The sequence below is a fragment of the Sphaerodactylus townsendi genome, linkage group LG16 (genome assembly GCF_021028975.2).
Source record: "Sphaerodactylus townsendi isolate TG3544 linkage group LG16, MPM_Stown_v2.3, whole genome shotgun sequence".
In the NCBI taxonomy this organism is placed as follows: Eukaryota; Metazoa; Chordata; class Lepidosauria; order Squamata; family Sphaerodactylidae; genus Sphaerodactylus; species Sphaerodactylus townsendi.
The window spans coordinates 11,323,034-11,350,590 of NC_059440.1; the positions used below are offsets into that span (position 1 = coordinate 11,323,034).

General features: G+C 58.5%; 1 protein-coding gene across 1 annotated transcript in view; it reads right to left on the bottom strand.

Annotated features, from left to right (window-relative positions):
- Window positions 1–7,805: 7,805 nt before the first annotated feature.
- Window positions 7,806–27,557, bottom strand: part of RPA1 (replication protein A1) — a 71,793-nt gene continuing 52,041 nt past the window's right edge. Inside the window, exons 14-15 of the mRNA XM_048518595.1 lie at window positions 13,747–13,833; window positions 7,806–8,842 (exon numbers count right to left, since the gene is read on the bottom strand). Of these exons, the coding sequence (XP_048374552.1) occupies window positions 8,732–8,842; window positions 13,747–13,833 (198 nt within the window). The 3' untranslated portion in view covers window positions 7,806–8,731. The remainder of the gene's footprint in view (window positions 8,843–13,746; window positions 13,834–27,557) is intronic.

Here is a 27,557-nt window from a genome sequence, read left to right on the forward strand (position 1 = left end):
TCTCCAACCGGTCTGAATGGATTAATCTCAGCTACAAGGACCCAGATTTTAACAAGTAGCAGAGCCCAAGATTTCTTCTTCTTTATGAGTCAATGAGAAGCCGAATTAGCATGGAAGTTATAAATACACTCCAGGAAAGTGACAATCATCTCCTCCGCTCTCCAACGCTGTCGTTTCGAAGATGGGGGCCACCGGGCCTTGGGAAGATTTAAGCTTCGCAAACCTAGAGCATTTTCTTGGTCAGAATTGGAGCAAGAAATGGATTTGTCATCTTCCTGCCCCTGAAGCTTTCCTGTGAGAGCCATAGAGCAGGAAGAGAGAAATGGCCAGTATCCAAAGTAGGAGCTCATGAGGACACTTCATTTGACTGTCAGGACAACATTCCTTCTGCAAACTTTGCTCGTTCACACTTAGGCCCCTTCCGCCCATGCAGAATACTGCACTTTCAATCCACTTTCGGTGCACTTTGAAACTGGTTTTTACTGTGCGGAATAGCAAGATCCACTTTCAAATGATTGTGAAAGTGGACTGAATGTGCATTATTCTGCATGTGCGGAAGAAAGGAGTAAGCAAAAACAAGCAGCAATTTCTCCCCATCAGGAATACCAACATGCGAGGGCTTATATGGGAAACCTGTCAGTGTTAAACTCCAAAGGCAGCGTACTGAAGGTACCTGATAAAAGCTATGGTGACCCAGACGTATCGCTGAGCCACTGCTGCTCTAACTAACAGCAAGAGCCTTATTACACTGTAAGAAGATCTTACAAACTAAGAGCTTACAAGCTAAGCAGCGAGGCAAGTGAAGAAGACGAGGGGTGGGGAAGATAGAGAAAAGCCCATTTCGCTCAAGCAATTTCACCGGCTCTGCTGCCCAGGTTCCATCCCAAGCAGACCTGCAGCCTTATCTTCTTTCTCCCTTCTCGCTCACGCTCCCCCCCACACAGAGAGACACAAGACGCTAATGGCTTTTATTGGAGGAACGCGAATGGGGCACTCACCTATGTATAAAACAGATGGGCAAGCTGCCTGCCCATCTTCCTCTAGGGAGACGCGCTCCAGCACTGTACTAATGCAATTGAAGCACGGCCAAGAGGCCTGCATGGTAAAGGCCAGTGTGCAACACTCAGCGGTAATGCTTGAGAAGAGCAGCCTTTACCAGGTGCTTCTGACAGCATAACTCTTTAAGAGTTATTCTAATGTGGATTTATAGGCAACGGGGGCGGGCGGGGAATGGAGAGCAGCAGCTCTCTCTGCAGAGGAGCCGGCAGACAAGAAGCCGCTCAAGCAAGAGAGAGGCTTTGGAAACGGTTGTGGGGACGGGCCCTGGCGTCACCTGAAATGAGGTTGCTGAGGTGGCTGCGCACGGCCAGCCACATTTTCCCTGTTTAATTAGCAAATTGCACGATGCTTCCGGAGAGGAGGGGGACGCAGCCCTGCAACGTTTTAGCGCGAGCACGTTTGCTGAGCTGACAAAAGGGCAGTGAAGAATGCCACATTTGTTCCTTTTGAGGGGATTAAGGGGAAATCGCGCAGACACATCAAAGGGACCCAAGGGAGGGGGGGGGGGAAGGAAGCCGTTCTGCAACAGCCAAAGGTTCAAGGTACATAAACTCTCTCAAACTCGTGCGAAAAAAGATCCAGAGGCAAGTTACGAAGAACGATGAACCGAGAAGGCGAACCAGGAAGAGGGGATTTAGAAAAGGTGACAAGAGCGGCAGTTGCCAAATATGTCACCGGCTGACAGATTACGTGCGCGTGGGCAGGAGTGCCAAACGGGGGGATTTCAGGCATATTTCAGTAAAACAGCTTCACCTCTGTAGCTTTAGTAAGGAAGAGAGCTCTCCGGGAATTATGGCAGGCTAGACATGGGTGCCGGGGCGTTCTTCTGTGTACGCTATCTTTTCTTGAACAGTGTGTTCACTCCACTGTGCCTAACCACACATCTTTCATCTTCTCTCAGCGTATGACAGCAACAGCCAAAATAAAAGGGAACCAGCGACAAATCTTTCCTTGGGAACAGGCAGCCGTTATCTCCCTAATGGAAGCTCTAGGAATTCCGCTAGCCTGGAATTCTGGCGGAAGCGATTACGGAGATAAGTCCAGGGGCTGCAAGATGGGCAAGCCTGCATTTGCTGCATTTTACAAGTGTTAGATAGGAGTCTTATCCAGAGAAAGCTGTCATCTTTAATGACAGCACAAGCTCCAATTACCAGAAAGCCTATACACTGGGGGATCGCGAGTTTTATCCCAACACCCGCCCCCCCACGCTGCTCGAGATTGAGAAAAGCTTTATCACATACCAGCTTCTGAATCAGCTGTAAATAGCTTCACCTAGTCTTGATACTCAGCTGTTTCCGCTCATTTAAGCCATGCTTCGGCTCTCTGCATTATGGAGCCCGTTCAGGAGGGATGGTTTTGAAGCAGAGACAGAGCTGGAAGGAGACGACCACACGAAACAGCACCCTGCAGTCTGGGCTGCCCACCAGAGAAAGCTAGGCCATCACTGGTTCCAGAAACCTGGATAGAGTGCTCTTGGGTTTTCCTTGCCTATTTAAAAATATTTGTATGCTGCCTCTCTGCCAAAGCACTAGAAGCGGTCCACAGGACAAAAAAAGCGGTCCACAGGACAAAAATCAAAGACAAGATCAACCCAATCATTCCCCCAAATGTTATCTAGTTCCAAAATCAGCAATAAACTACAGGGGATCAACTAAAATAAAACCACAGCAGCCAATTAAAACTACTTCAAATACGGCCCATAGAAGCCACTTAAAACCCAATCAAAACCAATTAAAACCAACTTAAAACCCAATTAAAACCAAAAAGAGCTGTTTTTTTCGAATGTACCAAACGGCAATCAATTAAAGCCAGTTCAAATTAAAATGCCTCGGCCTTGGTACAAGAAGAGGGACAGGAGGAGAGGCATTTCAAAGCTGTGGGGTGGGAACACCAAAAAAGAATCACTCTCCAAGGACCGTCCGGCTCGCCTCCGAAGAGCAACAGATCTACCTGCCACAACCACATTGCAAAGATGGGCTTGGGATGTGCAAAGGGCTTCTTCAAAGGAGGCCAAACAACCGTCCTCCTTAAGCACCTGATGCACCACACCTCTTTCAAGGAGGACTCATCACTTTCAGAACCCAGCTAGCCATCCCTTCTCTTGTCGGGAAAGAGGAGTCACACTTGACTATATCCTCTAAAGCAGGGGTAGGGAACCTGCGGCTCTCCAGATGTTCAGGAACTACAATTCCCATCCAGCGTCGTCTGCGAGTGGCCCGAGCTGATGGGAATTGTAGTTCCTGAACATCTGGAGAGCCACAGGTTCCCTACCCCTGCTCTAAAGGATGGTTGGGGCTCGTAAGCAGGAGAGGGCAGGGATCGTGTCCTAGACTGGTAAGCGTGGTGTATTGGTTAAGAGCAGGTCACTCTAATCTGGAGAACCAGGTTTGATTCCCCGCTTTGCCACTTGAGCTGTGGAGGCTTATCTGGGGAACCAGATTAGCTTGTGCCCCCTAACATGTGCCAGCTGGGTGACCTTGGGCTAGTCACAATTCTTCAGAGCTCTCTCAGCCCCACCCACCTCACAGGGTGTTTGTTGGGGGGGGGGGAGGGAAAGAGTTTGTAAGCCCCTTTGAGTCTCCTAACAGGAGAGAAAGGGGGGGATATAAATCCAAACTCTTCTCTTCTTTCGAGGGCTGATCCCTTTCAGAACCCAGCTAGTCATTCCTTCTCTTGTAGAGTAAGAGAAGTCACACTTGACTACATTCTCTGAACGCTGGGTTGGGGCCTGTACACAGGGGAGGGCAGGGATTGTGTCCTAGACGACTGTCTGTTCTGGCCAACTAGCAGTTCTCAGGGAATGTGAATGCACGAAGCCCCTCTCTGCTGAGTCTATCGAAGTTGGTCCTGTCTGCTCTGACTGGCAGCCTTTCTCCAAGGTCTCAAACCAAAAATGGTCTGTCTCATCACTTCTGACCTGCTCCTTTTAACTTGCGAAGCTGAGGACTGATCATATATAACTGCATATAAAGAGGAGCTCTGCTATGCTACAGCCTTTCTATTGAGTACATATGTAGAAGATTAGGAAGGAGGAGGGAGTTCGAGAAAGACTGACTAACCACATACCCTGTGCATCACCACCACCCCGATCAGCCCACATACAGCCCAGGATACCCTAAGTACAGGTGTATTCGACTTGCGGCCCTCCAGTTGTTATGGTCTACAGTTCCCATCATCCCCTGCCAGCATCATGCTGGCAGGGGACAGTGGGAACTGTAGTCCATAACATCTGGAGGGCTGTGAGTTTGACATCTATGCCCTAAGGCAAATTCGCATGAATACTACTAGAAATACTTACACGTTAAGTACTGCAGATGCAGGTAAAGCTCTGCTTCAGTACCCCCCACCCCCAGATTACTGACCACTGTGACATGGATAAAAAAAGGTGACATGATAGCCATGTTTAGATATTTGAAGGGATGTCATGTTGGTGAGGGAGCAAGCTTGTTTTCTGCTGCTCTAGAGACCAGGACCTGGAGTAATGGGTTCAAGGTGAAGGAAAAGAGATTCCACCTAAACATCAGGAAAAACTTCCTGACAGTAAGGGCTGTTCGACAGTGGAATGCACTACCTCGGAGTGTGGTGGAGTCTTCTGCTTTGGAGGATTTTAAAGAGAGGCTCGATGGCCATCTGTCAGGAGTGCTTTGATTGTGCGTTCCTGCATGGCAGGGGGTTGGACTAGATGGCCTTTGGGGTCGCTTCCAACTCTATGATTCTATGAAAATCTTCTTGCTAGTTCTTAAAATGATCAGAACAAGCACATTCACTTTTTAATACTATACTTCTCACAAGGTGGCCTACAAACTGATTCTCCTCATTTTGTATCTCACAACAATTCTGAGGTAGGTTACATTGAGAATGACTGGTGTGATCAAGATATGAAGTAAGCTCTGAGGCAGTGTGGGGACTTGAACCCAGGTTACTAGTGTCAAAACCCAGACCATTGGTCAATACTCCCCCCCTTTCCAAAACACAACTTTGCATTATCCTACATTCTACTTCTGGCTGCAGCCATCTTCAAACTTACCTCATTCATGATTCCAGACATGTATAGTATGAGAGAGATCAGGAGATGTCCAAACTACGACGTATGATTAGCAGAGATAAAAGTAACACCGCTCTGTTAAGTCAACTTCTGCCGCAAGAAACCTCATGCGGCTACTGGGAAATTTAGTTGGGACGTTCCGAGTTCAAATTGCATGTCAGTCGTGAGCTTGCTGGCCAGCGTTATTTCTCTTTTCCTCTAGCCTTTCCTCCAAGGTGCCCTTAGTGATGTATAGGTGTCCGTGCCATTTCTTGCAGGCGATCAAAACTAGGTCTTTGACCAACTGAAGTAGACAAAGTATACACAAGAGCCTTTGGACTTTAGTGCCACAGAAATGAAATCCTCGAGTGTTAGAATACCTTCATTCAGATATCAGAGTTAGTTATTAAGATTCCACCTGGATGAACTGATTGTCCCTGTTTTCCCCCCTGCTTCCCCCCTTATATGATTGATGGATTCTGTCCAATATCTGTGTATTAGGGCACTCTTCACCCCTTCTGACTCAGTACGAGGGTAGATGTTATCACCAGAATATTTGTTCATAACAGCAAACACAACCGGTTTATGTCATAATCAGAGGTCCATACATTTTGGATGAGCTTGGAAGCCACATCACGGTTTTGTATTTTTATAAAATCACTTACTACTCTGACAGAGCAGTATACTAAGGGCCTTTCTTGTGGGTTGCTGGCATCACATCTATCATCCTTTGCTCCTGAAGTTATTATGTCAGACCGAAGAGTTTGGTGCCTTAATGGTCGAGGCCAATGAAGACTCCAGTCCAGCCACAAAGCACAAGCAGACCACCAGCGAGCTTTCCACATTTGCGATTTGTAGGAAAAGAAAAGGTGTGGAGTGGATTGTTTTCATACACTGTCTGGTGCATCGCCAATAAATACACAGAGCTGCCATAAAGCAAGGAGACATCTGTGCGTCCCCAGGCAACTGTAAGTTTAAGCTACGGGCTAGTGTGCAGATAGAAAAAAACACATTTCAGAAGTCTCCAAATGATAAAGCTATAAAAACTCTCTCCCCCATACAAACATGACCATGTTAGGCATTAACTGGAATGGCTAAATGCTGGGGATTTCACGCTTTCATGACAAAATGCAAGTATCTGGGAAGGGGGGAAGAAAACAGTTTTTTTGGTGTAGAGAAAAGAGGGCCTGGTTCTAAAAAGGAACCGGTTCCCCTGTCCACATATAAGGCTACCAAAAGAGAGGCACTCAGCCAGAATGGCACCAGTCAATACAACTTCAGTATCTGTGCTGCCAAATTTCACTTTCAGGGAGTATATTAATTACATAGTCAATATCTGTCTGTTTCATTAGTGTATTAAATACACTGGATCAATAATACCTCTACAGTTCAAAGACAAGTTTTAAGTGGGGCAGGAAGAAGAGAAAGGAGCCGTATATTTTGAACTTATAAATCCTAAATGTTAGAGAAACCCACCAGAGATTGTCTGGTGCCTTGTGGCAAGCACACAGGCACTGGGAAACAGACCAAAAAAAAATCAAAATGATCGCTGTCTGTTTTTCAGTCTCTTACACAACAACACACACGGGAATCTCAAGAACATTTAAAAACAATAAGTGAAACAATTTGGTTCTCTTCTATTCCCTCCCCCCCGAATTGAGAGCTATACAAGAAAGACACCATTCTTTCTCACCCACCCACTTCTCTCAAATGGTTAACTATTAGAAAGCAGAATGTTTGCCCTTTACTGCTGCTCTAGTTCCAAGAGAAAACTAATGACTCCGTGCCCATGTCTAATTAGGAGGCAGCGCCACAAAGGTGTGCTCAGCCAGAACCGGCTTCTGCTATGTTTACTGGCTCACAAAAGCCCAGCAACATCCACACCACAGGGTTCCTTTCTTTCTCCCCTTCAATCACCAGCCCAAAGGACTCTCCGTGTTTCAGAGCTCCCATTCTTCTTCCCAAATCCAGGGAGCAGCATGTAAATGGGACGAAGCAGGAGCGAGTGACTGGTTAAGTAGAGCAGAAGGAAAGACGAGCCAACCCATAATTTTGTCAACTGTGAAACGCTCAGAAGACCAAAGTTTCAGTCAACGCTTTACAAGCGAGGTCAGAAGGAACAAGTAATGAAATTCGGAAGCGCACGCGCCGCCAGAGTCAACTTCCAAGACCCAAAGAGTCCGGGGTGGGAAAGGTCAGCAGACTGGAAGGACACAGGAAGCCCCCACGCTCTGTGCAAGAAATGCTTTTTCCATTTGTATGAGAAAAAGCACCATGTTTGTAACACATTTCATTATCACAGGTAAACTGTTACACAGCATGGCTGCTGGGAGCTGTATATTCAGTGCTTTGCTGCAGTCGGAGAATGCATAATTAATGCGATCAGAAGCGTGCAGAGCTGGCCTGCTCTACGAACTGTAATGCCCAGCAACACAATTGCTGTTTTCAATTCCACTTCACTGTATGCATAGAATCTCGAGGCCCGGTTAGCTTCACGCTGCTGCGTACACATCCAATACCCCCATGCCACCTTCGCCAGCAAAACACAATCACGTATCAATACTGACGCTTGCTGAGAGAGCTCCAGTGCTCCATGCGGCTCAATTCAACGCGAGTAACGAGGCAGCGTCTCTTCCGCGAGAAAACGTACCACGGAAACTAATTAATCGTTTTCCTGTAATGAGAAACTGTCGCCATTTGCAAAAACTGGAACCCGCAAAAATTCAGAAACTAAACATTGTTTATTGAGAAAACGGGGGAGGGGGGGATTCTACCTCCCCCATCTGAACGATCACTTCCTCAATTATTCACCTCAGTTACAAACAAATCCAAAATGAGTATTGTTGGCATACAAATGTAAGAAATATATATGTAGACAGGTAGCAGACCTGTGCGGTCAGCAACCACAAAAAATGCAATCTCAAGTGAAGTGAAAAACTAAGGAGCTGCTTTGTAGTTGCCTAGATTTCCCAGAGGGGTGAAGGAGTCAACGCTTATCAGACTCTCCCAGAAGAAACAATTTTGATTAATATCGGGCCCATCTGACTCAGTCTATTAAACCCTGAAGGAAGGATATTCTTCAGATAGGAGAGATGCGTCTTTGATTAATAATTCTACCATATTGTCATTCCGAGCATTAACAACTGCCTGATACCTGTGGCAGGAAGCGAGCATTTGAATGCAAAGAGAGAGAAGAGGACCTGAATTGTACTGATGGAGGCACCAGCAATCTAGGATTGGGGAAAGGTATATCTGGGGTCATATCCAACCCATTCTGCTAGACTTTCCAAAATGGCTTTTTGGGGGGGAGGGTGAGAATCAAGACATTTCACTGTTTATGTCCAGCCCTGCTAAATATAATGAAGCCTCCATGCCAGGCGCAATCATGGATCCCCGTGTAGAGTATCTTCTCCGCCACTTAGCCATTGATTCGCTCTGGGAATCGTCTTAGTGGAAGAACCCTCTCCTTTCTTCGGTAACAGCACTCAATCATGCCTCCGAAACACAGGAGACAATTAGGGTGAGAGAAGCAGAGCTGCAAAGCATGCTGGAACTGGCGCCAAACGGGGCTGCGTGAGGCAGGGAGAAACCAACTGAGACCCGCGTTTCAAGGTGTTCTACGGAGAGGATCCAGCTCCACTGGGCTGCTCAAGCGAGCTGCGCCGCGTTCTTCCGGATGTTCATGATCAGCCTCTTGCTGTATTCCTTATGGTTGACGGGCTTCACGTCCATCGCTGTAGCCTTCAGGCGCGATTCGTCCTTGGGAGGAGAAAAGAATCAAGTGAGGGCACAGACCGCGAGTTGGGCTGGTGCGCTGTCAGTAACTGGCCGGTATGGAAGCTGAACTCTCTCACCCGCAGATAATCATACCACCTTCTACAGCCTGGTTAAGAGCAGGTGCATTCTAATCTGGAGAACCGGGTTTGATTCCCCACTCTGCCACTTGAGCTGGAGAGGCTTATCTGGGGAACTAGATTAGCCTGCGCACTCCAACCCACGCCGGCAGGGTGACCTTGGGTGAGTCATAGCTCTTCAGAGCTCTCTTAGCCCCACCTACCTCACAGGGTGTTTGTTGTTGGGGGGGGGGGGATGGAAAGAAGATTGTGAGCCCCTTTGAGTCTCCTTAGAAGAGAGAAAGGGAGGGTGTAAATCCAAATTCTTCTTCTTCTTTTACAATGGGTGGGGGAGAGAGAACAGTGTAAACAATAAACAGTTCTCTGTTGCTGACTCTGTCACATGCAACTCTCAGACACTCAGCAGCGGATTCTCATCTCCATACGCTCAAGTGGTTTCCTTCGGTTCAAGGGAGTAGGGAGATAGCCTTTATGTGCTGGAGTTGCAATTTCTTGGGAATAAGGAAAGCTACAGAGGCAAGATAGCCTTTGTGACAAACGGGTTGAAAGAGTTCTCCAATGACACTGCAGACCTGCTAGGGGAATTGACTCAATTTTATTACAATTTTCTGGATAAAAGCATTTTCTAAATGGTAAAAGTAGACAGCAATTTCAACTGTTTTTTTTTTTTTTACTACTGTCTCATCTGTACGGCTGCTGAAAAGTTCAGCTCTGTCAAGTGGTCTTGAGCCCAATGGGTAGTGCCGTAAACCTGAGCCAGACATGTCTCCTAGGAGTCACCACGGTCAGGGTCCGGGCCATGTGGTCGGTGACGTGCTCTGCGCAATTAATTTCATGGTTCAATCGCTTTATGGCCTTGACTTGTGGAAACCTGCCCTTATCATCCACATGTCCCCACAAAATATCTGGTAAAAGGCTCACAATGGCCTGATCATCGGTTCTCTTCGAGGATAGGTCTGAGTACACATTCCTGCCGAGTAGTTCACCAGGAATCTCTTGAATTCCTTACAGTACCTGCACTGCTACTGAATTGGCTCATGGGAGTGCTACTGACCACTTTGGCCTGTAATCTGCTCTTCCCAACTCCTTTAGATTCATCTGCATAATTTTGGTTGCTCTCCTTATGAGGGTGAACCCTAGATTTATTCACTTATTTGCCTCTGCACCAGCAGTGTCTTCAACAACAACAACATCATCATCATCATCATCATCATCCTAGGTCCTTGGGAAGGACTCGATATTCAGAGATGAATTCCAGACACTTGTGCTGTGTTGTTAGGTGTATAATAATAATTAATAACAACAATAACAACAATAGCAACAATAACAACAACAGTAGTAGTAGTAGTAGTCTGGATTTATACCCCACCTTTCTCTCCTGTAAGGAGACTCAAAGTGGCTTACAAGCTCCTTTCCCTTCCTCTCCCCACAACAGATACCTTGGGAGGTAGGTGGGGCTGAGAGAGCTCCAAAGAACTATGAGTAGCCTAAGGTCACCCAGCAGGAATGTAGGAGTGTGGAAACACATTTGGTTCACCAGATAAGCCTCTGCCACTCAGGTGGAGAAGTGTGGAATCAAACCCGGTTCTCCAGATTGGAATCCACCTCTTCACCACCACACCATGCAGGATCTCTAAGTGACAGCCAGGACCAGTTCCATGGTGCAAGATATCTGTCTCCCCAGAACTGTGTTGCCACCATGTCCCAAAGCTGAAACTTAGTTGGGAATGAGCTCCTACCCTTAACAGTTCTACTGAGCTTTGAATCAGAAGGACACTGTAGCATTCCCTCCCCCATCAATCACTGGCTCTAAAGCTTTTCTGCAATTGTTGAAGCGAGTTTTCGAGATCTGAGTAATGCCAAGTAGGGACAGGATGCCAGCTGAAGTTTTTTTGGAGAAAAACAAAGGATGCGAATGGCTGATGTCTTGATGTATTTGGATTATGGGCGATTATGCTGTGATTCTAAAGTTTGCAGGCTGCCTTGAATCCTGTAATCCAGACAGAAAGTGGCACATACATATTTTAAATAAATTAAAGGATGTGAAAGCAAGGATTAATCTTTTGTTTTGAGCACACTCGTTTTACAAGCAGTTGCTGGAGCTGAGGTCAGAATCCAGGCATAGACCCACAGAATGCTCAACAGTTCTTGCTTGACAGGGAACGGTGTAGGTCCAGTGGTTTTAAACCGAGGCATGCAAAGTGCAGGGCCCGACGTCTGCGGCGCCGTTGTTTCACTCCTGACATCAGGCCCTTAATCAAGCACTGTAACAAGGTCCACTATCAGCTGTGTGACAGTATGACACAGCTTTTGAAAAGGAATTGTGTTACGCAGAACTGACGAGACTTTTTCTGAAGATAAATTCTCCAACAGTTAGGCCCCGGAGTGTGAAAGTGAGCATCTGTGAGTCTATCACTGCCACTGAAAAGGGACCCGCAGTCCCAGTTATCTCCCAAAAAAATGGATGTCAAGTGACGAACTGTTCGCAAGATAAGAAACCCACTGATGATTCCAACCACAACCTCTTTCTAAGCAAGTCTCTGTTGAAGGTCGCCCACATATTCCTTGCTCCATCTTCATAATCTCTTTTTCTCCTGAGAGGGGAGAGGTTTTGCATGATGCAGGAAAGTCGATGTCCACCATGCACCTTTATCCTTTTGAAACAGAAATGCTACCGTGTTTCCCCAAAAAATAAGACAGGGTCTTATATTAATTTTTGCACCAAAAGATGCATTAGGGCTTATTTTCGGAGTAGGGCTTATTTTCGGGGAAATACGGTACCTTTACAATTAAGGCGGGCTCTCGGCAGCTTCCCGTCAGGTGTGATGCAAGCTGCATCCACATTGGCAGGGAGCACCCTGCTGGATCACACCATCCTGATCTGCAACTACCTGTAGGGCTTATTTTTGAAGTAGGGCTTATATTTTAAGACTCCTCCAGAAATCCTGAAAAATCATGACAGGGCTTATTTTCAGGGTAGGTCATTTTCAGGGAAACACGGTAGTTCCATATACATCAAGACTTGTGTCTCAGTACTGGTAACAGATCTCTCAGACCTGTCTGTTAAGAAAATCACATTTCTTTTTCAACAGAGCAATCTTTTCTTGCTGCTGGGTTTATCTTGCAAGGACTTTTCTCTGCACCTAGATTTAATCCAGGTCTTCAGTGCAAGAGGTTCAGTTTGGCTACAGTTGGCATCATTTCAGGCCAAGATCACATTGCCAAATTGCAAGTATTCTTAGGATCTTATCTAGTGTTTGACAATTCCTGTCTGGGAGCCAAAGCAGACTAGGAACAGGGGATAGCATCTGTGCCAGCTAAAACTCAGTCCCAACAGGTGGCTCTAAGACAGGATATGTTTTGATTCCCAGCTTTGGGTGTAAACGGCTTACGTGTGAAACCTCTCCCTGTTTTCTTGTCTGTTTACACCAACCACTTGGCTGGCATGCTGGTTTGGAGAGAGTTCGGATATGAGTCTGTGTTAAGTGCAGCAACTCCTGCTTCTTTGCTGTTCTGTTCTAGGCCAGCATGTGGGTAAATATTTTGCTTGCATGTGCTGGTGTATTGGCAGGCCGGGCTTCAGAAAGAGAGGCAAATGCCCCGCCCCCAACGACAGGCAAGCCTGCCATGTCATCTGAACATATGTGCTGTAATAAATAGCGCACGGGGAAAGGGGAAGAGGCTATAGGCGGCCCGACAAGACGTGAGCAAGCAGGGCTCTCTTGACATCTTTAATGTTCCATGAGTAATGCCACCTCCCTTCCAGATGCTACTGGCCCCAGTGCGTGTGTGTGGAGGTAGCGAGAGATGAGCAACTTAATATTCATGTGTAAAAAAAGCAGTGAGGTGTGTGTCTATTTTAAAACAAAAACAGAGCATGAAGGCAAGGAGAGCCAAATCCCATATCCTCCCATGTCTTACCCATGATGCATTTTTTCTCATAGCTGAGCTCACTTCTATTATCAGAGTGCAGCCGAGAGAAAAACACTACCGGCACCAGAACAAAAGCTAGCAGGCCGTGGAAGGTGCACAATTTAACTTTCTGCACCCTTGTGTTCTGTTCTTGCATAAAAATAGACCCCACCCTACTTTTGATATGAATGAGTACGTTGCAAGTATCAACCGGTTGTTTGTGCCTATGACCTTTCTTGGATTATCTGTCCAAACGATAACCGTAACTCCCTATTTAAAGCAACTGAGATGCTGTTTTCTCATCAGCATGAAATACGGCAAGCAGAAATCTCCTGGTTGAAAATCCATGAACATTTCTTCTGGGGTGGGGGTAGGGAGTTGCATCTGAAAATGTGTTTCCCATTGAAACCAATGAAATGTAATAACTCAAACCAGAGGTGTGTGCGGGGGGGGGGGGGGATTGGTGCCCAGAAAAACACCTGCTCTGGGCGCCCCCCCCCCATGTGCCCCACTTACCTTAGCCGGTGGGAGCCTGCTGCGGGCCACGGGCCCAGCCCCACCAGACCAAGGGGCGCCCAGCGGCGGTCCTGCCAGACTGCTCCTTTGGCCGGTGGAGACTCTGCCGGCTGAAGGAGCAATCTGGCAGAGCAGGGCCAAGGGTGTGTGTGGGGGGTGATTCCCCGCCCCCCACGTGACCAGCTGGCATGCGCCCGGGGACATGTGACCCCACATGTCCCCATGAGCGCTCCGCCTCTAACTCAAACACACAACATTAAATGAAAAGTATTTTTCAACATATCCCTAGGTGAACTCTATGAGAGCCATTCCAGATACAAAGCCAAAGAGGTACTATTCCGCTCATGTTTTTGGAGATACGTGCGTGCATACTGGACTTACATTAAAAGTCTCCATCTTCACCCGGATCCGGAACTCATAGGTCATGAAGCTGGCTTTCTGAATGATCTCATCGAAAGCTTGCTCATTCTGTTAAAAACCAAACAAAACAGAACAAGCAGCTGTCAATGGGTAACACTGTAGATATTTTCCAAAATTATCACATTTGGAAGGCGCGGGGACAGAAAGGGGATGGTATGAATAGTATGGACCTATGGCATATAAAGCCTTCCTCTGGGTTTCATTCCTGGGTTCAGAGTTTCTGATGACCACAAGCTCAGAATCCTCTTTCTAGAACAGAAGTTCTCAACCTGTGGGTCGCGACCCCTTCGGCGGTCAAACGACCCTTTCACAGGGGCCGCTTAAGACCATCGGAAAACATATATTTCCGATGGTCTTAGGAACCGAGACACAAATAATTTTATGGTGTGTGTGTGTGTGGGGGGGGGTGTCACCACAACATGAGGAACTGCATTAAAGGGTCACGGCATTGGGAAGGTTGAGAACCACTGTTCTAGAACATGAATTTGAAACAAGACATCAATCCAGGAAGGCGGGAGGGGACTTCTCAATGTGATCAACACTCATGCATTCTTATTATCACGGACAGATGTTTTAATGTCAGGACTTAATCAGCAGATGTCAGTCTTTCAGTATGTTGCACGGATAAAGTCCTGACACTCCAGTTGTTCTAAAGTGGACAGGTGCTAAATGACCTTTTGGTTTCTGTAACATAAATGAGGGGGAAGGGAGCTTATTTTCAGCGCTGACAGCGAAAGGATGGACCCGCAGTTTAAATCCCAACAATCAGGGTCTAGACCAGGGGTAGGGAACCTGCGGCTCTCCAGATGTTCAGGAACTACAATTCCCATCAGCCCCTACCAGCATGGCCAATTGGCCATGCTGACAGAGGCTGATGGGAATTGTAGTTCCTGAACATCTGGAGAGCCGCAGGTTCCCTACCCCTGGTCTAGACAGAATAAAGAACCTGGTTCCTCTTGTTAGCAGGAGTGGCCAAACTGCCTAATGTAAGAGCCACACAGATAAATTTGTTCGAGAGAATAAATTTAAGATGTTTTAAAGAGACACAAGGCATGAACAAATATGGCACACATGTTTTTTTTATCATTACATGCACATTTTGTTACAAACCTTTGACATAAATATTAAGAAACGCTCACACACAGCAGTTATTCATATATGTAATTTTTATTAACATTGAGCGAGACTGTCAAAAATAAAAACAAAAGGGTGAAAAACAGAAACTGCTAATGGTACTTCTTTGGCTAAGACTCTGTCTGGTCTAAACATGGGAAAAACATGTAAATGAGAGATAGTTACTGACAGTTACTGCTGGTAGAAATTTTGGGAGTCTCCATGTTTGCTGCGATTCTCCACCCTTGCTGTCATCAGGGCTTCTGACTGACTATTGGAGATTTAAATGCCTGTGTGGATTTTTTTTTTAAACGCTGCTTTGGGGGCAGCAGCCACTACAGTGCAAGAATTTGCACTGTGTTACTGAAGCTAGAATAATAGAATTAGAATGATAGAATCATGCAGTTGGAAGAGACCACAAGGTCCAAGTTCAACCTTCGGCCATGCAGGAACACACAATCAAAGCGCTCCTCACAGATGACCATCTGGTTCTGTTTAAAAAACATCCAAAGGAGATTCCACCACCCTCCGAGGCAGTGTCTTCCACTGCTGAACAGCCCTTACTGTCAGGAACGTCTTTCTAATTTGAAATGAAATCTCTTTTCCTGTACCTTGAATCCATTACTCCTTGTCCTAGTCTCTGGGGCAGCAAAAAACAAGCTCGCTCCCTCTTCAAATGACATCCCTTCAAATATTTAAACAGGGCTCTCATGTTACCCCTTAACCTTCTCTTCCCCAGACTAGACATACCCAGCTACCTAAGTCTCTCCTCGTAAGGCATGGATTCCAGACTTTTTACCATTCTGGTCACCCTCCTTGGGACCTGTTCTGGTTTGTCAATATTCTTCTTGAATTGTGGTGCACAGAACTGAACACAATATTCCAGGTGAGGTCTGACCAATGCAGAATAGAGTGGTACTATTACTTCCCTTGATCTAGACACTATACTTCAATTGATGCAGCCCAGAATTGCGCTGGCTTTCTTGGTTGAATCATACTGCTGACTCATGTTCAATCTGTGGTACTAAGACGTCCAGATCCCTTCTGCATGTACTATTGTCAAGCCAGATGTCACCCATCCTACATCTGTGCATTTCGTTCTTTCTTCCTAAGTGTAATATCGTGCATTGATCTCCCCCCTCCCCTTGAAGATGGGGACAACATTAGCCCTCCTCCAGTCTGCTGAGACTTCTCCAGGAGTTCTCAAAGATTATTGCAAGTGGTTCTGAGAATAGTTCTGCCAGTTCTTTTAATACCCTGGGATGTAGTTAATCAAGCCCTGCAGATTTGAATTCATTTAAAGTAGCCAGGTATCCCTGCACTACGTCTTTATTTATTCTGTGCTGAATTTCCCGCACTGTATCTTCTGTTCCATCTCCCCCCTGGCTGAGAACAGTTTTCCTTTAGCAAAGAAGGTGCTGAGTAGTTCTGCCTTTTCTCTGTCCTGTTACCATACCAGAATGGTATACCATTATTGTAATGTATTGTATTGATTGTGAGGTACTGTATTGTTTTAAGAGTCTGCAGCTGTTGCACTGGAATTGGTAATCAGTAGGTGTGTTATATTGAGCACAGCTGCAGAGTGATTTTAGGCTATGTGTGAGTAGCAGTTTTGAAATAAAGCACCACGTTTTGTTCCTCCGACTCCTGATTCTTTGAGACATAACAATTATGTTACCATTCTCCACGCAGTGACCCTATCATACCTTTTTCCTTCCTTTTGCTACAGACATAACCAAAAAAGCCTTTTTAATTGTTTCTAAGCTCTCTAGGAAGCTCATTCTGAGCTTTAGCTTTTCTGACTTTCTCCTGACATGCCCTGGTTATTTGTTTGAATTACTCTTTGGATATTTCCCCCTTTTTCCATTTCTTGTGCATGTCCCTTTAAATCTCAGCTTAGCTGAAGGTTCTTTAGGCATCCATCCTGGTTTCCTTAGATACCTGCTGTTTTTTTTTTTCCTGCTCACTGGAACTGTTTGAAATGGCACCTTGAAGATCTCACTTCTAAAAAACTTCCACCTATCATGCATTCTTTCTTTTTCAGTATTGTTAGCCGGATTGCCCTCACACCCCCAAGTCTTAGCCATCACATGATCTGGTGTTTCATCTCCCGTCTACTCGGAATACAGAAGAAAGTCTTGTCACCTTGCAAGCTATACTCATCTACCTCGCAGACACAAATCACATTTCAGTTTCATGACCAGACACTGCCACACAAAGAAAGCCACGGTTAGATCAGACCAATATGGCTTCTTTGGGGCTGAAAGAATCAGAGCTGCTGAACCTGAGTTTAGGTTAAAACCCAGCACTTAATGAAGTAAAAAAGAAAGACCTCACAAGCATATGAACAGTGCACCAATTGCATCTTTAGTTGTTGTGGGGGTCTCAGCATTTAAAAAAACCTTTCTAATTTGGACAGATTGAGGCTGCGAGGGTGTTAACGGTAACATGGAACTACATAATGTATTGACAACACACATACAAATATGTACCTAACACATTCCCAGACATCTGTCACGAACTCCTGTTCTTTGTTCTTAGAGAGGGAAGTTAAAGAAAGGCTCAATTCATGCCAGGATTCAGTCCCACAGAGCTGTGCTTTCGATACAACAGCCAAGTTGGAATTGGGAGGGGGAAATAGTGCCTCACTGTGCCTGCAAAGCGCTTTTCCTGCACCCCAAGGAACAGACACCTATCCCCACATACAAAGAATTAAGGAGCTGTGGTGTGAAGATTACTCAGCAGGGCTCTTCAGCTTCGGTAACTCCCTCTTGGAAAATTAAGATGAGGAATAAGAACTCCCATCTCTGAGTTAGTTGTGCGAAGTTTAATAAGAATCTGTCTGTAATCTGCCTGTAATTCGATTTATACCCCGCCCTATCCCCCGAAGGGCTCAGGGTGGCTAACAACATAAGAAAACAATGTACGTTGTAACAAAGTAAATACTAATAACACACATAATAAGAATGATCTGCGTTATCCTTCCATCATGTGGAGAGTAGCAGAAATCCAGAGAGTTTTGGCACACAGCATTACCTTCCCTATGGTGTGGAACTGCAAACCATGCCCTTTACTTATCTAGAATGTATACTGTGCAAACATCAAGAATACTCCTCCAGATAAAACCTTCTGGAGACCTAATGACAAATGTAAAGTTTCCAGAAATTTGAAAGCCACATCTCCATTTTGAGGGGCAATTAAGAAGATTTCTTATCAAACCTACACATAATTCACTACTTCAAAAATACAGAATGTACCACCAGCATTACCATTACTATACCTCATAATGTAGTCTGGTCCTGCTTGCAAATGGTGAAAGCAATAAAAACCAGGCCACCCACAGACAAGGAAGAAGTAGAAGAAGAAGAGTCGGATTTACAACCTCCCCCCTCCATTTCTGTCCTGTAAGGAGACTCAAAGGGGCTAACAATCTCCCCCCCACACACAATAAACATCCTGTGAGGTGGGTGGGGCTGAGAGAGCTCCGAAGAACTGTGACTACCCCAAGGTCAACCAGCTGGCAGGTGTTGGGAGTGCACAAGCTAATCTCGTTCCCCAGATAAGCCTCAAGTGGCAGAGTGGGGAATAAAACCCGGTTCTCCAGATCAGAGTGCACCTGCTCTTAACCACTGCACCACGCTGGCTCTGAAATGGGAGTGAAAAAACTGGTCCGGATAGGACTGGACATGCTTCTGGTTGTATGGAGAAAAGAGGGCATCTGACTGTCAGTTAAAGAGAAACAAGGGAGCCTTGAAGAGCTTAGAGCTGTGGTGGCGAACCTATGGCACTCCAGATATTCATGGACTACAATTCCCATCAGCCCCTGCCAGCATGGCCATGAACATCTGGAATGCCATAGGTTCGCCACCACTGGCTTAGAGAAACCTGAAGAGGGAAGCTTCGGGAGAAGAAGGGATGTCCATATTGTTGTTGTACTATGACAACATTATCATCCTTAAAAGCCCTCCTATAGGAACAGAACTTCAGAAACAAAACTCTGGCAGTGATGCGTCTGTGTGTGAGTTGTGGCGGCGGTGGAGATTCAGCTGTCAGCAGATTTTTGCCAACAGATGAAAAGGGATGGTTGGTTTGAAAAACAGTAGCGAACTGCTCATAATTGTGGAGGATTCTGTGAAAATGGAAACTTGGTGCATTTTCTTATTATATATACATTGGAGGGTATCTTTGTGTATGTTATTCCTTCTACCCATCCCACAGGCAGGGTTGTGATACAGATTTGCAGAGACCTTCTGTTTCCAGTGGGAGAGGGATCCCCAATTCGTGGTTCACATGACACAAGGGAAACAAATCCTCCAACTTGCTCAACTAATTCAACTCAGAAAACGTGTGCACCACCCAGGTAGCAAGAACTGAGCTGTAGCTCCTCCTTGGCAGTGGGCGTGCACCTTCGCAGTGGTCTGTCGAGATTTTAACATGCTTTTCTCCCACACAGTTTGAACACATGCAGGGTTAGTCTCATAGCTGCGACTCTTGCCAGTTTGTGCTATGCGCTGACTCCGTTGTGAGCTGCTTGCCCTGGGCTAAGAGGTTGAGACCGTGAGCCTCCTCCCAATCAGGCTGGAGCACATTAATTCGACTGGACTTGGGTCTCTCGGCGGACTGCCCGTATGAAGTACAGTCTGATGTTTCTGTGATTTCTTAGACCTTGGAGAAGCTATTAACTTGCTGGAGAGCGGGCACACGAGTTCTAATTTGTATCCACCGAGAATTGCTTGATGAACCCAAAGATCCATTATGGGCTTTTCCCAGGCTGGACAAAAATCTGCCGCGGCTTCTCCTGATTAGTGGAGGTCTGGCATTATGCCTGACAGAATTTACATCCCGTCCTCTGGCTGGTGCGGAGTAGAAACCGGGCTGGAGGAGTAAAGGGATCAGGACTGGAATGCTGCCTTGTTTCCAGAAGGTCTAAAAGACTTACCGTCTCCGCACTCTCTGGCTCTGCATTGGAAATACAGAGTTGCACATAACGTAACTATGGTTCATTTAATGCACAGGTGTCAAACTCGCGGCCCTCCAAATGTTATGGACTACAGTTCCCATCATCCCCCTGCCATCATCATGCTGGCAGGGGATGATGGGAACTGTAGTCCATAACATCTGGAGGGCCATGAGTTTGACACCTATGGGGTGCTGTGTGGTTTCCGAGCTGTTTGGCCGTGTTCTAGCAGCTTTCTCTCCTGACGTTTCGCCTGCATCTGTGGCTGGCATCTTCAGAGGATCTGATAGTTGGAAAGGAAAGCAAGTGGAGTATATATACCTGTGAGTGAAGGTCAATAGGTGAGGGCATCTGAATAGGAGTGGCCTGGCAACTGAATTTCAATTTCAACAGAATTTCAACAGTTTCAACAGAAAGGAAGAAACTAAGAAAATGAACAGAATTTGGCTGCCAGTTTTGAAAAACACTAGAGTCAAGACAGTGACTAATCAGCTCCACACAGACACAGGATGACTATAGACCAGGGGTAGGGAACCTGCGGCTCTCCAGAGGGGGGGGGTGGGGGGGGGGGGGGGTGGGGGGGGGGGGGGGTGGGGGGGGGGGGGGGTGGGGGGGGGGGGGGGTGGGGGGGGGGGGGGGTGGGGGGGGGGGGGGGTGGGGGGGGGGGGGGGTGGGGGGGGGGGGGGGTGGGGGGGGGGGGGGGTGGGGGGGGGGGGGGGTGGGGGGGGGGGGGGGTGGGGGGGGGGGGGGGTGGGGGGGGGGGGGGGTGGGGGGGGGGGGGGGTGGGGGGGGGGGGGGGTGGGGGGGGGGGGGGGTGGGGGGGGGGGGGGGTGGGGGGGGGGGGGGGTGGGGGGGGGGGGGGGTGGGGGGGGGGGGGGGTGGGGGGGGGGGGGGGTGGGGGGGGGGGGGGGTGGGGGGGGGGGGGGGTGGGGGGGGGGGGGGGTGGGGGGGGGGGGGGGTGGGGGGGGGGGGGGGTGGGGGGGGGGGGGGGTGGGGGGGGGGGGGGGTGGGGGGGGGGGGGGGTGGGGGGGGGGGGGGGTGGGGGGGGGGGGGGGTGGGGGGGGGGGGGGGTGGGGGGGGGGGGGGGTGGGGGGGGGGGGGGGTGGGGGGGGGGGGGGGTGGGGGGGGGGGGGGGTGGGGGGGGGGGGGGGTGGGGGGGGGGGGGGGTGGGGGGGGGGGGGGGTGGGGGGGGGGGGGGGTGGGGGGGGGGGGGGGTGGGGGGGGGGGGGGGTGGGGGGGGGGGGGGGTGGGGGGGGGGGGGGGTGGGGGGGGGGGGGGGTGGGGGGGGGGGGGGGTGGGGGGGGGGGGGGGTGGGGGGGGGGGGGGGTGGGGGGGGGGGGGGGTGGGGGGGGGGGGGGGTGGGGGGGGGGGGGGGTGGGGGGGGGGGGGGGTGGGGGGGGGGGGGGGTGGGGGGGGGGGGGGGTGGGGGGGGGGGGGGGTGGGGGGGGGGGGGGGTGGGGGGGGGGGGGGGTGGGGGGGGGGGGGGGTGGGGGGGGGGGGGGGTGGGGGGGGGGGGGGGTGGGGGGGGGGGGGGGTGGGGGGGGGGGGGGGTGGGGGGGGGGGGGGGTGGGGGGGGGGGGGGGTGGGGGGGGGGGGGGGTGGGGGGGGGGGGGGGTGGGGGGGGGGGGGGGTGGGGGGGGGGGGGGGTGGGGGGGGGGGGGGGTGGGGGGGGGGGGGGGTGGGGGGGGGGGGGGGTGGGGGGGGGGGGGGGTGGGGGGGGGGGGGGGTGGGGGGGGGGGGGGGTGGGGGGGGGGGGGGGTGGGGGGGGGGGGGGGTGGGGGGGGGGGGGGGTGGGGGGGGGGGGGGGTGGGGGGGGGGGGGGGTGGGGGGGGGGGGGGGTGGGGGGGGGGGGGGGTGGGGGGGGGGGGGGGTGGGGGGGGGGGGGGGTGGGGGGGGGGGGGGGTGGGGGGGGGGGGGGGTGGGGGGGGGGGGGGGTGGGGGGGGGGGGGGGTGGGGGGGGGGGGGGGTGGGGGGGGGGGGGGGTGGGGGGGGGGGGGGGTGGGGGGGGGGGGGGGTGGGGGGGGGGGGGGGTGGGGGGGGGGGGGGGTGGGGGGGGGGGGGGGTGGGGGGGGGGGGGGGTGGGGGGGGGGGGGGGTGGGGGGGGGGGGGGGTGGGGGGGGGGGGGGGTGGGGGGGGGGGGGGGTGGGGGGGGGGGGGGGTGGGGGGGGGGGGGGGTGGGGGGGGGGGGGGGTGGGGGGGGGGGGGGGTGGGGGGGGGGGGGGGTGGGGGGGGGGGGGGGTGGGGGGGGGGGGGGGTGGGGGGGGGGGGGGGTGGGGGGGGGGGGGGGTGGGGGGGGGGGGGGGTGGGGGGGGGGGGGGGTGGGGGGGGGGGGGGGTGGGGGGGGGGGGGGGTGGGGGGGGGGGGGGGTGGGGGGGGGGGGGGGTGGGGGGGGGGGGGGGTGGGGGGGGGGGGGGGTGGGGGGGGGGGGGGGTGGGGGGGGGGGGGGGTGGGGGGGGGGGGGGGTGGGGGGGGGGGGGGGTGGGGGGGGGGGGGGGTGGGGGGGGGGGGGGGTGGGGGGGGGGGGGGGTGGGGGGGGGGGGGGGTGGGGGGGGGGGGGGGTGGGGGGGGGGGGGGGTGGGGGGGGGGGGGGGTGGGGGGGGGGGGGGGTGGGGGGGGGGGGGGGTGGGGGGGGGGGGGGGTGGGGGGGGGGGGGGGTGGGGGGGGGGGGGGGTGGGGGGGGGGGGGGGTGGGGGGGGGGGGGGGTGGGGGGGGGGGGGGGTGGGGGGGGGGGGGGGTGGGGGGGGGGGGGGGTGGGGGGGGGGGGGGGTGGGGGGGGGGGGGGGTGGGGGGGGGGGGGGGTGGGGGGGGGGGGGGGTGGGGGGGGGGGGGGGTGGGGGGGGGGGGGGGTGGGGGGGGGGGGGGGTGGGGGGGGGGGGGGGTGGGGGGGGGGGGGGGTGGGGGGGGGGGGGGGTGGGGGGGGGGGGGGGTGGGGGGGGGGGGGGGTGGGGGGGGGGGGGGGTGGGGGGGGGGGGGGGTGGGGGGGGGGGGGGGTGGGGGGGGGGGGGGGTGGGGGGGGGGGGGGGTGGGGGGGGGGGGGGGTGGGGGGGGGGGGGGGTGGGGGGGGGGGGGGGTGGGGGGGGGGGGGGGTGGGGGGGGGGGGGGGTGGGGGGGGGGGGGGGTGGGGGGGGGGGGGGGTGGGGGGGGGGGGGGGTGGGGGGGGGGGGGGGTGGGGGGGGGGGGGGGTGGGGGGGGGGGGGGGTGGGGGGGGGGGGGGGTGGGGGGGGGGGGGGGTGGGGGGGGGGGGGGGTGGGGGGGGGGGGGGGTGGGGGGGGGGGGGGGTGGGGGGGGGGGGGGGTGGGGGGGGGGGGGGGTGGGGGGGGGGGGGGGTGGGGGGGGGGGGGGGTGGGGGGGGGGGGGGGTGGGGGGGGGGGGGGGTGGGGGGGGGGGGGGGTGGGGGGGGGGGGGGGTGGGGGGGGGGGGGGGTGGGGGGGGGGGGGGGTGGGGGGGGGGGGGGGTGGGGGGGGGGGGGGGTGGGGGGGGGGGGGGGTGGGGGGGGGGGGGGGTGGGGGGGGGGGGGGGTGGGGGGGGGGGGGGGTGGGGGGGGGGGGGGGTGGGGGGGGGGGGGGGTGGGGGGGGGGGGGGGTGGGGGGGGGGGGGGGTGGGGGGGGGGGGGGGTGGGGGGGGGGGGGGGTGGGGGGGGGGGGGGGTGGGGGGGGGGGGGGGTGGGGGGGGGGGGGGGTGGGGGGGGGGGGGGGTGGGGGGGGGGGGGGGTGGGGGGGGGGGGGGGTGGGGGGGGGGGGGGGTGGGGGGGGGGGGGGGTGGGGGGGGGGGGGGGTGGGGGGGGGGGGGGGTGGGGGGGGGGGGGGGTGGGGGGGGGGGGGGGTGGGGGGGGGGGGGGGTGGGGGGGGGGGGGGGTGGGGGGGGGGGGGGGTGGGGGGGGGGGGGGGTGGGGGGGGGGGGGGGTGGGGGGGGGGGGGGGTGGGGGGGGGGGGGGGTGGGGGGGGGGGGGGGTGGGGGGGGGGGGGGGTGGGGGGGGGGGGGGGTGGGGGGGGGGGGGGGTGGGGGGGGGGGGGGGTGGGGGGGGGGGGGGGTGGGGGGGGGGGGGGGTGGGGGGGGGGGGGGGTGGGGGGGGGGGGGGGTGGGGGGGGGGGGGGGTGGGGGGGGGGGGGGGTGGGGGGGGGGGGGGGTGGGGGGGGGGGGGGGTGGGGGGGGGGGGGGGTGGGGGGGGGGGGGGGTGGGGGGGGGGGGGGGTGGGGGGGGGGGGGGGTGGGGGGGGGGGGGGGTGGGGGGGGGGGGGGGTGGGGGGGGGGGGGGGTGGGGGGGGGGGGGGGTGGGGGGGGGGGGGGGTGGGGGGGGGGGGGGGTGGGGGGGGGGGGGGGTGGGGGGGGGGGGGGGTGGGGGGGGGGGGGGGTGGGGGGGGGGGGGGGTGGGGGGGGGGGGGGGTGGGGGGGGGGGGGGGTGGGGGGGGGGGGGGGTGGGGGGGGGGGGGGGTGGGGGGGGGGGGGGGTGGGGGGGGGGGGGGGTGGGGGGGGGGGGGGGTGGGGGGGGGGGGGGGTGGGGGGGGGGGGGGGTGGGGGGGGGGGGGGGTGGGGGGGGGGGGGGGTGGGGGGGGGGGGGGGTGGGGGGGGGGGGGGGTGGGGGGGGGGGGGGGTGGGGGGGGGGGGGGGTGGGGGGGGGGGGGGGTGGGGGGGGGGGGGGGTGGGGGGGGGGGGGGGTGGGGGGGGGGGGGGGTGGGGGGGGGGGGGGGTGGGGGGGGGGGGGGGTGGGGGGGGGGGGGGGTGGGGGGGGGGGGGGGTGGGGGGGGGGGGGGGTGGGGGGGGGGGGGGGTGGGGGGGGGGGGGGGTGGGGGGGGGGGGGGGTGGGGGGGGGGGGGGGTGGGGGGGGGGGGGGGTGGGGGGGGGGGGGGGTGGGGGGGGGGGGGGGTGGGGGGGGGGGGGGGTGGGGGGGGGGGGGGGTGGGGGGGGGGGGGGGTGGGGGGGGGGGGGGGTGGGGGGGGGGGGGGGTGGGGGGGGGGGGGGGTGGGGGGGGGGGGGGGTGGGGGGGGGGGGGGGTGGGGGGGGGGGGGGGTGGGGGGGGGGGGGGGTGGGGGGGGGGGGGGGTGGGGGGGGGGGGGGGTGGGGGGGGGGGGGGGTGGGGGGGGGGGGGGGTGGGGGGGGGGGGGGGTGGGGGGGGGGGGGGGTGGGGGGGGGGGGGGGTGGGGGGGGGGGGGGGTGGGGGGGGGGGGGGGTGGGGGGGGGGGGGGGTGGGGGGGGGGGGGGGTGGGGGGGGGGGGGGGTGGGGGGGGGGGGGGGTGGGGGGGGGGGGGGGTGGGGGGGGGGGGGGGTGGGGGGGGGGGGGGGTGGGGGGGGGGGGGGGTGGGGGGGGGGGGGGGTGGGGGGGGGGGGGGGTGGGGGGGGGGGGGGGTGGGGGGGGGGGGGGGTGGGGGGGGGGGGGGGTGGGGGGGGGGGGGGGTGGGGGGGGGGGGGGGTGGGGGGGGGGGGGGGTGGGGGGGGGGGGGGGTGGGGGGGGGGGGGGGTGGGGGGGGGGGGGGGTGGGGGGGGGGGGGGGTGGGGGGGGGGGGGGGTGGGGGGGGGGGGGGGTGGGGGGGGGGGGGGGTGGGGGGGGGGGGGGGTGGGGGGGGGGGGGGGTGGGGGGGGGGGGGGGTGGGGGGGGGGGGGGGTGGGGGGGGGGGGGGGTGGGGGGGGGGGGGGGTGGGGGGGGGGGGGGGTGGGGGGGGGGGGGGGTGGGGGGGGGGGGGGGTGGGGGGGGGGGGGGGTGGGGGGGGGGGGGGGTGGGGGGGGGGGGGGGTGGGGGGGGGGGGGGGTGGGGGGGGGGGGGGGTGGGGGGGGGGGGGGGTGGGGGGGGGGGGGGGTGGGGGGGGGGGGGGGTGGGGGGGGGGGGGGGTGGGGGGGGGGGGGGGTGGGGGGGGGGGGGGGTGGGGGGGGGGGGGGGTGGGGGGGGGGGGGGGTGGGGGGGGGGGGGGGTGGGGGGGGGGGGGGGTGGGGGGGGGGGGGGGTGGGGGGGGGGGGGGGTGGGGGGGGGGGGGGGTGGGGGGGGGGGGGGGTGGGGGGGGGGGGGGGTGGGGGGGGGGGGGGGTGGGGGGGGGGGGGGGTGGGGGGGGGGGGGGGTGGGGGGGGGGGGGGGTGGGGGGGGGGGGGGGTGGGGGGGGGGGGGGGTGGGGGGGGGGGGGGGTGGGGGGGGGGGGGGGTGGGGGGGGGGGGGGGTGGGGGGGGGGGGGGGTGGGGGGGGGGGGGGGTGGGGGGGGGGGGGGGTGGGGGGGGGGGGGGGTGGGGGGGGGGGGGGGTGGGGGGGGGGGGGGGTGGGGGGGGGGGGGGGTGGGGGGGGGGGGGGGTGGGGGGGGGGGGGGGTGGGGGGGGGGGGGGGTGGGGGGGGGGGGGGGTGGGGGGGGGGGGGGGTGGGGGGGGGGGGGGGTGGGGGGGGGGGGGGGTGGGGGGGGGGGGGGGTGGGGGGGGGGGGGGGTGGGGGGGGGGGGGGGTGGGGGGGGGGGGGGGTGGGGGGGGGGGGGGGTGGGGGGGGGGGGGGGTGGGGGGGGGGGGGGGTGGGGGGGGGGGGGGGTGGGGGGGGGGGGGGGTGGGGGGGGGGGGGGGTGGGGGGGGGGGGGGGTGGGGGGGGGGGGGGGTGGGGGGGGGGGGGGGTGGGGGGGGGGGGGGGTGGGGGGGGGGGGGGGTGGGGGGGGGGGGGGGTGGGGGGGGGGGGGGGTGGGGGGGGGGGGGGGTGGGGGGGGGGGGGGGTGGGGGGGGGGGGGGGTGGGGGGGGGGGGGGGTGGGGGGGGGGGGGGGTGGGGGGGGGGGGGGGTGGGGGGGGGGGGGGGTGGGGGGGGGGGGGGGTGGGGGGGGGGGGGGGTGGGGGGGGGGGGGGGTGGGGGGGGGGGGGGGTGGGGGGGGGGGGGGGTGGGGGGGGGGGGGGGTGGGGGGGGGGGGGGGTGGGGGGGGGGGGGGGTGGGGGGGGGGGGGGGTGGGGGGGGGGGGGGGTGGGGGGGGGGGGGGGTGGGGGGGGGGGGGGGTGGGGGGGGGGGGGGGTGGGGGGGGGGGGGGGTGGGGGGGGGGGGGGGTGGGGGGGGGGGGGGGTGGGGGGGGGGGGGGGTGGGGGGGGGGGGGGGTGGGGGGGGGGGGGGGTGGGGGGGGGGGGGGGTGGGGGGGGGGGGGGGTGGGGGGGGGGGGGGGTGGGGGGGGGGGGGGGTGGGGGGGGGGGGGGGTGGGGGGGGGGGGGGGTGGGGGGGGGGGGGGGTGGGGGGGGGGGGGGGTGGGGGGGGGGGGGGGTGGGGGGGGGGGGGGGTGGGGGGGGGGGGGGGTGGGGGGGGGGGGGGGTGGGGGGGGGGGGGGGTGGGGGGGGGGGGGGGTGGGGGGGGGGGGGGGTGGGGGGGGGGGGGGGTGGGGGGGGGGGGGGGTGGGGGGGGGGGGGGGTGGGGGGGGGGGGGGGTGGGGGGGGGGGGGGGTGGGGGGGGGGGGGGGTGGGGGGGGGGGGGGGTGGGGGGGGGGGGGGGTGGGGGGGGGGGGGGGTGGGGGGGGGGGGGGGTGGGGGGGGGGGGGGGTGGGGGGGGGGGGGGGTGGGGGGGGGGGGGGGTGGGGGGGGGGGGGGGTGGGGGGGGGGGGGGGTGGGGGGGGGGGGGGGTGGGGGGGGGGGGGGGTGGGGGGGGGGGGGGGTGGGGGGGGGGGGGGGTGGGGGGGGGGGGGGGTGGGGGGGGGGGGGGGTGGGGGGGGGGGGGGGTGGGGGGGGGGGGGGGTGGGGGGGGGGGGGGGTGGGGGGGGGGGGGGGTGGGGGG